The sequence below is a fragment of the Mauremys mutica genome, chromosome 6, assembly GCF_020497125.1.
Source record: "Mauremys mutica isolate MM-2020 ecotype Southern chromosome 6, ASM2049712v1, whole genome shotgun sequence".
Lineage (NCBI taxonomy): Eukaryota > Metazoa > Chordata > Testudines > Geoemydidae > Mauremys > Mauremys mutica.
Genome location: NC_059077.1, coordinates 41,659,499 through 41,674,448, shown reverse-complemented (window position 1 = coordinate 41,674,448; position 14,950 = coordinate 41,659,499). Strand labels below are relative to the sequence as shown.

General features: G+C 41.5%; 1 protein-coding gene across 3 annotated transcripts in view; it reads right to left on the bottom strand.

Moving 5' to 3' along the window:
- Window positions 1–1,769: 1,769 nt before the first annotated feature.
- The window catches only part of CDK7 (cyclin dependent kinase 7), a 34,003-nt gene continuing 20,822 nt past the window's right edge, over window positions 1,770–14,950 (bottom strand). For 2 of the 3 annotated variants that reach the window (XM_045020737.1, XM_045020739.1), the window contains exons 9-11: window positions 14,568–14,654; window positions 13,020–13,169; window positions 2,005–4,241 (exon numbers count right to left, since the gene is read on the bottom strand). In XM_045020737.1, coding sequence (XP_044876672.1) covers window positions 4,062–4,241; window positions 13,020–13,169; window positions 14,568–14,654 — 417 coding nt within the window. In that variant the 3' untranslated portion in view covers window positions 2,005–4,061. The other variant, XM_045020738.1, reaches the window with a different exon arrangement.

The following is a 14,950-nucleotide window of genomic DNA, read 5'->3' as shown; positions in this document are numbered from 1 at the left end:
CTCAGAAGCTTGGCAAGAAGGGCAACTGCCTGCTAGAAGGAATGAAAAGTTGTCTACTCCCCCAAAGAAACCTGGAGAAGATGCTCTATATGCCAGCATTACTCTTCTCCCACTGCTACATGCAACCTGACTCAAATTCACTGGTGCTCATGTGAAACCTCAGGCTATGGCTACACTTAGCGCTGCACAGCGATGCAGCGGGAGTGCTCCTGCGGCAGTGCTTTGAAGCGCGAGTGTGGTCGGAGCGCCAGCGCTAGGAGAGAGCTCTCCCAGCGCTGTCCGTACTCCACCTCCCTATGGGGATTAACGTACAGCGCTGGGAGCTCCCAGCGCTGGGGCTCTGATCACACTAGCGCTTTGTAGCGCCACAACTTGCAGCGCTGCAAATCTGCAAGTGTAGCTATGGCCTCAGTGTGCTTTAGCTAAGTAAGGTTGTTCTCTCCATTCTGCACCTAAACTAACTGACAGGGCCCCATTTAAATCAATCTTTTTCCAAACAATACAAGTGTCAAGAGGCATTTACTTATTTCACCAGAGAATGTTTCCTCTTGGGAAACTGACTTCCTGGCAATGACAATGTCTTCTGGTTCATGGGCACCTGCAGCAATTCCTCATCATGCAGTGCAAAATAATCTGGAAGTGGTTTGTATAATACTTAGCACTCCTAATGCTCTACAAACAGCGTTTACTACACCCAAGAGCTAGGTATTATCTTCATTTTGCACCCTACTTTTGGTTAGAGATTTAAATTTCAGAACAGTATGTGGGCTCTGAAATCCAGCAAGGAGCAGTAACTACCTCAAGGAAGCTAAGTGAGTTTATAATAGAACCTCCCTTCCCACACAGTATGATCTCAGATAAGTGCATTTGAGTATATGCCTGCTACAAATGAGAGTGCCCAGCCATTTGTTCCATCTGAATGCTGCATCTGTAATTGTTTAGTTATTACACGTGTACAGTGAGTTCTGTTTTTTGGCTAAAGTAACTTCTGAACAGAATTTGTCACTCAAACCAAATGTTATTAAATATGAATTTCTATCTACAGATGGAGTCCATTAAGTCTTGGAGGAGATCTACAGCAAATTTAAAATTACTAGTGGTCAGTACACAGCAATACAGGAAATACAATTATTTTTTCCCCCTAGTGTTTTCTTGGGATGACTAAATACTGTACTCAGTTACATAACCACCATATTGTCCAAATATGAGTCATAAGCAGCATCATATAGACATCTGCCACATTACTCTTCAGACATCCCTCCACTCCTTTTTAAACATACTGCAGCTCTATAGGCTGCAAGGCCTTCTTGTTTATCTCCTTAGCATTCTATTCCAAATATTTGTATTTCTTCTTTCCAATAAGTTGGTTCTTCTGGAGGATCAAATCGAGGAGTACCTCCTTGTAGTTCAAAACTCAGCACAGATACACCTTGAAGACTTTTCAAGTACATGTCTGCCACGAGAACAAGTGCACACTCATTTGTTATTGCACTGGCAGATTTACCTGGAACAAAGTTAAAACACTGTGGCATCTCTTTATGTCTAGTACAGATGGGTGGAAAAACCTGTATATGGGCTAACAAACATTCATCTGCACACAGGCTCTTCACCTGGGGCTCTCTCCTAGAGTAAGGTCTGCACCAGCACAGAACTTCATTCAGCAAAGCCTGCATCTCAAGTTATCCTTTATCACCATAGAGTCTTCCCGTAGTTACTACACAAGCACATTTCAAAGTCATTATACAGCAAGCCAGTTCAAAAAATGTTGCTCTTTTTAAAAAATATATTTATTCAAAGAGGAATAGGTTTAATAAAACACTCCACATGGTTTCAGCATTGAAATATTAAGTTTCACATTTTACACATGTAAATATATTACAAATTCACTTTTCTATCAAAGTTCAGCTAACATTGCAGCATTTTCCCATTATCTTGATCTTTCAGGCCATTTAATCATCATCATCCACGGTAATCAAAAAATCAACTTTTTTGGTAATCCTGAAAAATTAATTTTAGAGTGTAAGTATTTCATTTGTATCACTACTGAAATGAAATAACGGGCCCAACCCCCCAAAGTTATTTAGGGTATGTTTGAACACCAAACGCTGTGAACAGGCTAGCTTATCAGAGCTAGCTTGAATCCAGCTAGCACAGGTACCAGTAGCAGTGAAGACAGCACCGGCGTCAGTATGGGCTCATGAGCTGAGTATATACCCAGCCTCTGTACTCCGCTCTTGAGCCCACACTGCTCCCTACACTAGCTGGATTCAGGCTAGCTTGGATAAACATGCACAGCTTTTGCTTGTAGCTATACCCTAACTACTCTTTAGGCCCTGTCTAGTCTTGGAGCAGGCTCATAGAAGAGCAGCTATAATAGTGCATGAAAAAAAAGTTGTCCAGAATGTTTCTCTCATGTTTACATGAAACATGCAATCCAGAATTAAGCTATATATGTATAGAAAGCTGTTTTGTACTCCTAAAAAGTTTCCAAGCCATCTTTGTGCAAGGCTGAGAGACATGAAACATGTTAGACACCACCTTTTTTCCTTCCTTTTGCTATAGAAAGTTACAGGTTTAAAATAGAATTAAGCTTAGAAAAAAAAAGGGAGGCAAGTGTCAGTGGGGTGGGTGGTGGTATTGTAATAAAGATAGTAAGTTTTTCTAGTTTCTCAGTAACTGCAGCACATTGGTACAGTGGAGTGAAATGAAAACCCTTTCAATGTCTGCTTAGGGGTTTTACTAGACTTTTATTTTAGGGTCTGCCCCAGAGACTGGCAGGATAGCAGCACTACTCCATTCCTCTTTCCTGAGGTCCACCTACACTGTAAATGTGACCTACTAAAACATGGCTGTCTCCTAGCATCCTATAAATAAGCTGAGGCTTTTTGTTTAAAAATGGTTTGGTCCCATCCACGGTACAAGTCACTGACAACCATGCTCACCAACTTATCTAATGACAAACTGCACAAGGAGTTTTAGAAAAACCATTTTCCCTACCACTGCTCTGAAGAATTTACAATTCATTAGTTGCATCTGTAGTATAGAATAGGCCAAGATATTAGACTGCTTTTCTACCCGTTGTTAAAACTCAGAGAAAAGCCACAAAAGAACTTAGATCTTGCCTACACTATCACTTAAGGTATGTCTACACTGCAGTAAAAACCCATGGCTGGCCTATGTCAGCGGATTAAGGCTTGTGGGACCCAGGCTGCAGGGCTATAAAATTGCAGTGAAGATATTATTTTCCCTATGCAGGACAAATAATGGGAATGTGCTTAAATCTACCATATCCAGAACTTCAGAGGCTTGACTCAAAATGACTAAAAGGTGCACAATTTAAGAAAAATACAAAGTCTGGAGACACAGGGACAAGGTCCACAGATTCTCAGCCAGGAAAAGAAAAGCACACACAAAACGAAGTGGTGGAGGCCATATCATCCTTTATGGTCTTGGCTAAAAACATCAGGTACTATATAATGCTTTGCTTGTGCAGCTCCGGAGGACACTGCTGCCCAGAAGATTCTCAAAGCTGAGGATCTCTGAGCAGGTACATTTTACACATGAAAATATGTAGAGGCCAGTAGTGGGATGAAGTTTGGCTATAAAATTAAGAATGTGCAGACCAGAGAAGTAAACATTTAATGTACATCAGAGTCCTAAAATGCTCAGAATTTCCAATGAATTCAATCAAATGTCTCAATTAAAATTTAAGTAATTCCCTTTATATAAGGATCTAAGAGAACATCTCAAACAGGTGATAGTCATAGGATAAAATGTATTAAATACTGTAATAGTTTTGGATATTGACAGAACTTGTGATATAGAAGCTTTTCTACACTTTAGAATCTACATGGAATATAAGATATTTCTTTTAACAAGGTACACCTCTTGTAAAAAGAATACTACAAGTCACCAAGAGGTTTAGGTTGGTGTTATGGGCTCAGATTTGGCTAATTTAGAGAACAATATTTCACTTGGTAAGATAGAGGACTATATATAGGTCATATTTCCTTAAACACTGGGACAGTATCATATACTTACCATGCATCTTCAATTTAAAATTAAAAATGCAAAGATTTAGAAGAAAAAATACCTTGATCTATTCCTTCTGTTCTCTTCCTTTTTAAATTTAAAAGTGAATTTTGTTGTTCTTTTAAGGCTTCTGCAGGACAGTTTGGTCTTGGCAATTGACTTCCTGGTGTTGGTCCTGGTCGATTACTAAAATACTTCTGTTTCAATGCCTTAAAGATAAGAAGGGGAGAAAGCTGGTCAAGTTAATAGTGTGCACAAAATTGATCTGAAGCTATATTCTTTCCTTTTCTTAAACTCCTTGCTTATAACTTATGACATTTCTGGGGGTTCTAAGATTGCAGTTCTAAGACTGGAGTTGTACTCAAGAGCAGCTACAAAACCCAAGATTTCAGATTCTCTCAGTGACTTCCATATAGTTTGCTCAATTTACAAATTGAGATAATTTGTCTAATCATCATCTGTATTACAGTAGGTGCCTAGAGTCCCCAACCAAGATCCTGGCCCCACTGTGGCAGATGCTGTACATTTACACTAAGGGTATGGCTACACTGGCGAGTTGCAGCGCTGGAAAGCCTCCACCAGCGCTGCAATTAGTAAGTGGCCACACCTGCAGGGCACTTCCAGCGCTGCAACTCCCTGGCTGCAGTGCTGGCCGTACACCTCACTCAGCATGGGGAATAAGGATTCCAGCGCTGGTGCTGCAGCGCTGGTCATCAAGTGTGGCCACACACCAGCGCTGTGATTGGCCTCCAGGGTATAAGGATGTATCCCAGAATGCTTTTATAAATTACTCTCTTTGTTTTGTTATGCAGCCTCTCTTTGTTTTGTTATGAACGAGCTCCAATCGGAGCTCCGTTGCTTATCTAAAAAACAAACAGAGCTCCTGTTTGCTGTGATCATCTGTACCTGGCTGTAAACAATCAAATGAGAGGCAGGCAGGGAGGGAGTGAAACAGCAGGGAGTCGTGTTGGCTGCAGGCTGTTTGCAATTAAGAGTTAAGACTAGGGGGTCGGAAACGTGTTCTGATTTTTCAATGCAGGAAGCTAAACACACAGTGTTGGCTCCAAAAATCCCCTCTCTCTTTCCCCCCCGCTCCCTGTCACACTAGACCCCACTCCACCCCCCTTTTGAAAAGCACGTTGCGGCCACTTGAACGCTGGGATAGCTGCCCATAATGCATCACTCCCAACAGCGCTGCAAATACTGCAAATGTGGCCACACACCAGCGCTGGTAGCTGTGAGTGTGGCCACACACCAGCGCTGGCCCTGCACAGCTGGATGACCAGCGCTGCAAACCGTAAGTGTAGCCATACCCTAAGACAGTTACAGCTCTGAAGAGCTTACAGTGTAAATACTCATGCTGAAATAAAAGCTCATGCTGAAATAAATTAGTTAGTCTCTAAGGTGCCACAAGTACTCCTGTTCTTTTTGCGGATACAGACTAACACGGCTGCTACTCTGAAACCAGTCTAAATACTGTAGACAAGACAGAAAAGGAAAGGGGCAGAGATTGACTTTTCCAAGGTAATCAGTGACACCTCTGGCAGAACCAGGAATTGAAACCAGATTTCTGGAATGCCATCCTTATGTTGATTTACAAAGTAAGTTGGGTTCTGTTCTACTCTGCCCTAATTGCTCTGGATTCTGCAATGCCAAAAGAAAGAAAGGCTTGTTACTGAGTACACAGAGGACCTGAACACATAGGAAGCAGATATGTAAAATTGACACTTATTTTATGTAAGTTAAATTATATACTCCTCACCCCTCCACTTTAAAGCAGATTTCAGTTCCACAGCTTCTATAAACCACAGTTCAGGAAATAAATAAATAAAGCAAACAAGCAGCTGGAACTGCCAGGAAATGCTTTTGCTTATTCTAATTATAGTGTTCAGTCTCTGCTAAGTCAAGCCACATCGGGAAGAACCCAGTTTAAAGCAAAAAACTTGCAATTTTTAAAGTGTGTATAAATAGGGCTGTCTGTCACGGAAGTCATGGATTCCATGACTTCCTGCGACCTTTGTGACTTCTGCAGTGGCCAGTGTGGCTGACCCCAAGGCCGCCACAAGCAGCTGGCCCTGGGACCAGCTGCTCAGGCAGCTCTAGGGACAGTCCCACCAGCCGCTGCTCGAGCAGCTCTGCAGCCAGCCACACCAGCCACTGCTCAAGTTGCCACAGTCCTGGGGCCAGCCACACTGGTCACTGCTCTGGCAGCCCCAGGACCACCTGAGCAGCAGTCCTGGGGTTGCCAGGAGCAGCTGCAACTGTGTGGCTCCTGGCAAGAGTCAATCAGGGAGTATTTATGGTACATTTCTACCCGGATATAACGTGATCCGATAGAATATGAATTAGAATACAACACAGTAAAGCAGTGCTCTGGGGTGGTGGCAGGGCTGCGCACTCTGGCAGATCAAAGCAAGTTCAATATAATGCTGTTTCACCTATAACACGGTAAGATTTTTTGGCTCCCGAGGACAGCGTTATATCGGGGTAGAGGTGTATAAGTCATAGACAGGTCACTGGCTGTGATTTTGTTTTTTGCCTGTGACCTGTCCATGACTTACTAAAAATACCCATGTTTAAATCATAGCCTTAGTTATAAATGGTCCTCCTGCTACAGTATTTTAATTCATATTTTGCAGCTTGATCCTTGAATATCAGCCTATGAAAAAGGACTTCGTAAGTAGGCTCTAGTATAGCATTCTATTTTACTAGAAACCGAATGCATACTAAAGCGAATATCTGATAAAGAGGCAGATAATGCTACGAAAGTGTTGTTGAAAAGTCTACCTAAGGCAGTTAAACTCATCTCCTGTCCTAGCCCCAAAAATGTAATTTTCCTTGAGTGGTAAGGGAAATTGCAGTGATCAGGTGATGGGACACCTCTGTTCTTTGCAGCAGTGTTCCCTCTGGCATGCAACAGTGGGAGAGGGAGAAGAAATAGGTATAACACTACATTTTGGATTTATCACATGAATTGTTGTTATTCCACCCCGCTCCCAATATACTCAGAACAGGAGCTGACTGACAAATAGCAAGAGCTTTCTTGCAAAAGTATAAAAAAAAGTATGAGGAAATTTGTCTCACTTACCCAGAATTCTGGGTAGGGGGATGGCTCCATAAATTCAGTAGTGATGGGTTCTTCAAATCGGATATTTTAACTGGCTGGGCTGACTCTCCAGATAACTTCCCCCACTGAAAAGCCCCTCTGAAAAGTTGCTTCCAAGGCTACTACCATGAATAAAATACTCATTCACATATTAACAATAGCAGAAAATCTGCCCAACAACTCAGAACTGTCCAATCTGGAAAAACACAAACTGGGACAATCCTGAGGGTCATCAATTAATTTTAAGAGCATGGTTATCCATCCACTCTTCACTAAAGAGGGATCAAGCGCACAATTGACCAATCATCTTCCAGAAGAAGTAGATAAAATACAGGGTTGGGATGAATTTATGAACCCATATGCCCTACCCAGAAAGAAAATTTGTCTCACTTATCTGGAAATTTTCATTCTCATTTCAGGGGATGGATCATAAATTCAGCAGTGCTGGGATTTTTGTAGCAGTAGTCCTGCCCTTGCTATCAATTGTTGAGTGGGCTAAGAGAAGGCTACAGCTCACAGAACTCCTGTCAAAGTCTGCTTCATCTGACCAAAGTCTATCAGTCTTCTAGAATTTAGTAAACATATGCAGGGAACCATCAGCCCATGAAGCTGCATTATCTTATTGGCTTTAATCTTGAATGGGGGAGATTACATCTTAGTTTTACATGCCTTGGAAAATCTTCCCCCATTCCCTTCAAAATATATATACTTTGCTGTGGAGGATCTCAAAGCTTTCTGTTCCCTAACCCTGTATTAGAATGAACAAAGCTGGGAGACTTTGTTCTCTAAGTATAGATGCTGATCCTGCTGTGTATCTCAACAGGCACCAGGAATAAATTTTTCTATTACTGTATATCAGGGGTCAGCAACCTTTCAGAAGTGATGTGCCGAGTCTTCATTTATTCACTCTAAGGTTTTGCGTGCCAGTAATACATTTTAACGTTTTTAGAAGGTCTCTTTCTATAAGTCTTTAATATATAACTAAACTATTGTTTATGTAAAGTAAACAAGGTTTTTAAAAATGTTTAAGAAGCTTCATTTAAAATTAAATTAAAATGCAGAGCCCCCCGGACTGGTGGCCAGGACCTGGGCCATGTGAGTGCCACTGAAAATCAGCTCGCGTGCTGCCTTCGGCACATGTGACATAGGGAGCCTACCCCTGCTGTATATCAAGAATTGGCTGAAAACTCTCTGGACTTGAGTAGGATTGAGAACACATCACTGGAATTTACTAGTTTGTGGGTAGGGGGTTATGTCTGTTTATTTTTAAAGTGACCTCTCAATAATCAGGCTGCCAGCTTCATGGGTGGATCGTAATGTTGATGGAGGGGTCACAAACATCTCCATGATGTCTGAAAACCAGGGAAGTTTGGGTCAGTGTGGTGCAATCAGAATTACAGCCTGTTGTCTCTGTTAGATGCTGCATGTTACAGGAAAAAGAGGGAATGCATATAGCAGAGCTGTTGGCCATACCTAGGAGGTCATTGATTTCCCCTGGCCCAACGATCTCATTTCCTGGCATAGGAGTTTTTGGCATTGGAGCTTCCATCTTAATTTCCCAAAGGTCTGGGCTATGGGTTTGAACACCTGTGGTGGAGGCACGATTAAGACACAACTTCCCCTGCTCCGAGCTTTTGCAGCTGAGCCAACCACTGGCATTCAGCTGGCCTTTCATATGCCTGGTTCAAAGTGACAGTGTTTTCCTCAGCCTGGCCGAAGAAAGATGTGGCTTCTGCTTGTAGCAGGCTCAACCAGGTGCCCCATCTGTTTACATATGCTATGGCAGTCATGCTGACTATGAATACAAGTATGTGTCTTGAGTTTAAGGTGGGGAGGAATGCCTGAAGGGCTAGGTGAATCACTTGCAATTCCAAAACAGTTTATGGTGTAGTGAGATTCCGTCAGGGACCCTGACTTTGTACCATGTGTTGAGATGTGTCAGCTCCATACCCTAAGCTGGCATCCATCATTATTGCATCTCTTTGGTTCTGCCAAGCAGAATACAGTCTATGAATCTTGTTGTAATTGCCATCTGAGGGTTCTTTTACTGTGGAGAGAAGTCTTCCAGTGAGCTGAAATTGTGAATGTAAGCAGAGAAACTGAGTAGGCAGTACTGCAGGCACCAGAGATGAAATTTTGCCATGACAGTAGGTATATGCATGAAATGAACATGCCTAGAAATCTTCATAGTGTAGTGTTGACTGTGAAGGATCTTGTATGTTTTCTCCAAAATCTGTACTTGCCCGTTTTTGGGGAGGAAGGTCCTGTGAAGTGTAGTGTTCAGCCAAAATCCCAGGTGTTCCATTGTCTGGGTAGGGACAAGCTGGCTTTTCTCCATATTGATTATAAATTCATGTTTCTGCAGGGTGTGCACTGGTCATTTGGGTGTACTTGAGAGAATTCTGTAGCAAGGAGGCTCTTTATCAGAATGTCATTAAGAAAATGATACAGATACTGTTCAGAGATGCCCCCAGTATCTGTGACTACTCTGGGGGCAGTGGCAGTGCCAAAAATGGGCATTGTACAGCATGTGCAAACCTCAGGTACCATCTGTGTAAGGATGGAAACATGAAGATATGGTTCCATGAGGTTGACAAAGATTAGGAAATCCCTGTTGTGGTAGCTACCATGACAGACAGGAGCAGTGTCCATTTTGAACTTGTGGAAGTGGATCACCTTGTCGAGTCTTTAAATCCAGGATAGCCCTGTCCTCCACGATTGCCTCACAAATCGGGAACAGTATGGACTATAAGCCCCAATACTGATCCTGGTCTAGGACAGGCTCAATCATCCTGATATGGAGAAGGCTGTCAATTTGCCTGAGCATAGCCTTCCTCTTGGATGGGCTGGGTAGCCAGGGGAGGAGAGGGTCTTTTAGAAATCCATGGCATAACGTTTGGAAAAAGATGTGTGTCAACCATTTGTCCATGGGGGTGGCAGCAAACCAGGTGGGAACAAAAACAAAAAACTCAAACAACCAGGCTCCCACTCCCACCCTCATGGAGGGAGAAAGTCACTGACTGCTCTTAGAGACATTCCTGGAGAATGAGTCACCTCTGCATTTAATAGGACTGGTATTCTCCCATCTATTCTTAGAGAATCTGTCATATCTCCTCCCATTATCTATATGAAGCTCCATAACCCCAAAAGGGATGCCTAAAATGGTTTAAAATTTGTACTGTGCTTTAGATCTCCCTTTTTATATTGCCTTGCCCCAAAATGCTTTGCCCCCAAGTACAGCTTTGCTACCAAAAACCTGTCTTGAGGAAATATCCACCTTCCACACCCACAGTCATAGAAGACTTCTTGACACTATGCTAGAGTCCTCTATCTGGTGGAGGACCTGAAAGCATCAAGTGAGGTGTCAAAATAGAGCAGATGCTAGGGAAATTCTTTAGGATGATCCCAACTCCTTGGCCCTTTTCACCTTTTTTGGAATGTCAGAGAGCATGGACTCAGAAGAACGAAGTACTGCTCTGGCAAAAAAACCCTGACCATTGTCAATTGTATTCTATGTGCTGCTGAGAATTCCTCACAGTCTCTTCAGAGAGCTGATGCCACCCTTCTGTCAGTGAAAACTTTGCGGGGAGGGGTGTGGGGGGGGGGAAGAACAGGGCATGGACTTTTAAGTCACATACTCTATCTTCACTAGGTTTATCATCCCATCTTAAACAGGGTGGCCAGGAAGGGATTGCAAGGATCAGTTTTAGAGCCCATTGGAAAGCATTTTTAGCAACTCCACACAAAAAGAGTAGACACACTCAGGAAAAAAAGAAGCGGGGGGGGGAGGGGGAGAAAAAAATCAGGTTTAGGACAGCCTACAAAAGCCTTCACTTTTAGCCTGCTGCATCTTTGGAGGCAGAGAAAATTCTGGAGGGGCTCTTTTTATACTTCAGGGCCAGAAGGGACCATTGTGATCATCTAGTCTGGCCTCCTGTACAGCACAGGCCATAGAACTTGCCCCAAATAATTCCTAGAGAATGTCTTTTAGAAAAGCATCCAATCTTGATTTGATAATTGTCAGTAATGGACAATCCACCACAACCCTTGGTAAAAACTGTTGTGTTCCAATGGTTAATTACTCTCACTCTTAACAATTTCCAGTCTGAATTTGTCTAGCTTCAACTTCCAGCCATTGGATTGTGGTCCACCTTTCTCTTCTAGATTGAATAGCCCATTATTAAATATTTCTTCCCCATATAGCTACTTATACCTAATCAAGTCACCAATTACCTAATCAAGTCACCTCTTACCTTCTCTTTGTTAAGATAAATAGATTGAGCTCCTTGAGTCTATTACTATAAGGCAGTGGTTCTCAACCAGGGGGTCCAAGGCCCCCCAGGGGGGCTGCAAGCAGGTTTCAGGAGGACCACCAAGCAGGGCCAACATTAAACTCACTAGGGCCCAGGGCAGAAAGCTGAAGCCCCTGCCACATGGGGTTGAAGCCCAGGCCCTGAGCCCTGCCACCTGAGGCTGAAGCTGAAGCCTGAGCAATGTAGCTTTGTGGCAAATCCTGTGGCATGAGATCGCAGGCAATTGCCCTGTTGCTAACCCTGGCTTTTATGGGTTTTCTGCATATAAACCCATTATTGTGACAGAGGTGGGCTGTGGAGTTTTTATAGAATGTTGGGGGGAGCAGGGGCTTCAGAAAGAAAAAGGTTGAGAACCTCTACTATAATTCACGTTTTCTAATCTCGTCTCTAAACCCTCTCCAATTCATCAACATTTTTCTCAAATTGTGGGCACCGTAACTGTACATAGTATTCCAGCAAAGGTCACACCAGTGCCAAATACAGAAGTAAAATAACCTCTCTTACTTCTACTCCTCATTCCCATTTATGTATCCCAGAATCACATTAGCTCTTTTGGCCATGGTGTCACATTGGGAGCTTATATTCATCTGTTTATTCACCACAAACCCCAAATCTTTGAGTCACTACTTCCCAGTGAAAGCAGTTACCTGGAGAATCAGCCCAGCCAATCAAAACATCCAACTCTGCCTCATATAGCACAGAAACTGAAGAACCCATCAGTACTGAATATATGGATCCATCCCCCGCAAAATGACAAAGAAAAGTTGTCAGAGACTTTCAGCAACAGATATGAAAATTCTGGGATAAGGCTCCCACTGTAAAACCAAGGAGGGTCAAGAGTTTCAACAGAAATGAGAAATGAGAAAAATGGAATTTTAATCTGAATTTATGATTTCAACATTTATAAAATAAGGGATGGAAGGTCCTGTATGAAGACATGTAAAGCTCAAAGTTCACCAGGCAGCTGAACAGTGTAAAGGATACCACAGAGTACCAAGTAGACCCATACTGTCTCATTGTTTCCTGGTACTCCCTCGTCTGTCTGTATCTATCGTCTCGTCTTATACTTAGACTGTGCATTTGGGGCAGGAGCCATGTTTATGTTCTGCGTACAGTGCCCACCACAATAGGGTCCTGGCCAATGACTAGGGTTCCTAGGAGATATGGTAGTGGTAATGCAAATAGTGTTGCAAAGGTAGGATGTAATTAAAGTGTCAAAAAAGCCTAGGAGCCACAAATCTTTCATCTTCATAACTTCAACCTAGATCTGTAGGGGGAGATTTTCAAAGACACAAGTGGCAGACAGACATCTAACTTCTAACTGCCATTTATGCCTTTGAAAGTCTCTTCTATAGCATGAGAAGATTTTATAGTAGTTCTATGCTCAGAGCAAGATGGGGTTCTGGTCCATTCCAGGGGCTCCTATGTGCTATAATAAAAATGTCATCTTATTTATTTGATCTCAAACCTCAATTCTCACTCCTTGTATCCAAGAGATATTGAACTGATGTTAACAAGGTGTTAAAATGTACACAACCTATAACATACAATACAAACATTCTACATACCTGTGTAGCTGTGACCCTAGTACAAGGATTAAATATGAATAGACCTTGGAGAAGATCTAGCAAGTCATCACCAGCTGCACTGAAAATATGTTGAAGTGGCATTCCAGGGAAACTTTTAAATGTTACATAATCTGGAAGATTAGACATGCCCTATGAAAACAAAATGGGAATCAGATTTTAAAACAACAAATAAAGAAAAACTTAGACCCCAGCTGAAGGAATTGCCATGGTGAAGCTTATGGATCAGAAGTAACAGTCAACTTTTAAAGCATGCTGTCAATCTGAAATTGAGTCAGTTTAATAAAAACTATTACATTAGTTTTAGGTAACCAACTTATCAATGTTGTGGTTTTACAATCACACTCCCCTTTCTAAAGCATGTTTCCCTACTATGCAGTGTAAAGACCTCCACAAAGCGGGAAAGTAAATGACTATAGAATGGAAACAAAATTGACTATCCCTAAGAGGGTCAAATGCACTAACAAAATTGAAAAAAAAAAATTCCCCTCTAGTCTCATTTTTGTAATCCTAGGAGTGATTTGCAGTAAAAGCACACAAGATTTTCAGACAAAAGCATTTTAAATTGGCCTCTCTAACATGGAAGTCATTTGCATCAACAATGTGAGAGACTATGTTCTGCATAAGTAATACTCGGCAACTGCTTCTGCAGCGGGAAACTGAACAACTTTTGAAAAAAAGAATTGAGCCCAATAGATTAACACCTGTTCAAGTTGCAATAATGCATATCTTACTGTTGCTTTCATCCAGTTTGTAAGTCACCTCTCTTCTTCCCCCAATATCATACAAAGTTATATTGATAGACTTAAAATAGCCAAATGATGCTAAATATTTCTAGCAACACTATACTGCAATAAGTTTTAACCAAAGCACACCACAGCATGTTAAAGTGGCAGTAAACATGATGAATGAATGAATGAATGACATCTTTCTTGTATAGTCTATAAGAAGGGAATTAAGGTTCTTAATTTTGAAGAGTTACAAGATTTGTGAATTAATTTCAGAATATATCCTCTCTTTTGGCCAAGTATCCTACAAACAAGAATTTCTTCAAGGTTAAAGTTTTCATTAAGCACCAAGAATATGATAAAATATTGCAAGATTCTTTAGACACTTCCTTTTGAATTATGGTATGACAGCATACAACTGTTCTGAATCAAAATGAATTTGCAAATGCCTACAAACTATGTGGCTATATCAAACAAGATGAAACAAAAAACCATTAAATTATCACTCCTCTGTGTCACATGGCTATCACCACATGATGAAAGTCTATCATGGGAAGTTCTATTTTCACTCTTAAGTTACCATATGCTATTATATTAGCAGGTATCTGATCCAAGTAACAGCTTTGGAAACCCTGATTATCTGTCATCTGCACTTTGTTTTGTAAATTCTGCTAACAGTCTTTTTGAAGTAATTTCCAAATATTTTGGTACAACTTTAAATTTAATTCAAACAGTTGACAGTAATATATATATTAAAAAAAAAAGAGAATGTTGAGATAGGTTTGTTAACTAAAGGACTTACAGGCCACTGTTCTTCTGTTGGAGTCCCCAGCGTTTCAAATATTTTTGTCAGCTGATCAAGATCAGAGTCTCCTGGCAAAAAAGGAACCTGTAAGAAGGCAAATGCAACAGCCATTCTGATTTAAAGGTTTAATCAACATCTGAACTTGGACTCCCAGGGAACAACTTTGATTTTTCCCTTTGGGAAAAGTATTCTACTGTTATAGTAACATGGCTTTGGATACCAACTATCTGTAGATGGGCACTGCTGGAATGCTTGGGGCTTCACCATAATGTCTAAATAGGTTTCAAATGCCATTTACATTTAGGCATGACATCATTAACCTCATCACTAGATTTTCCATTATGAAGCTAAACAACCATTAGCTAACTGAGATAATACAA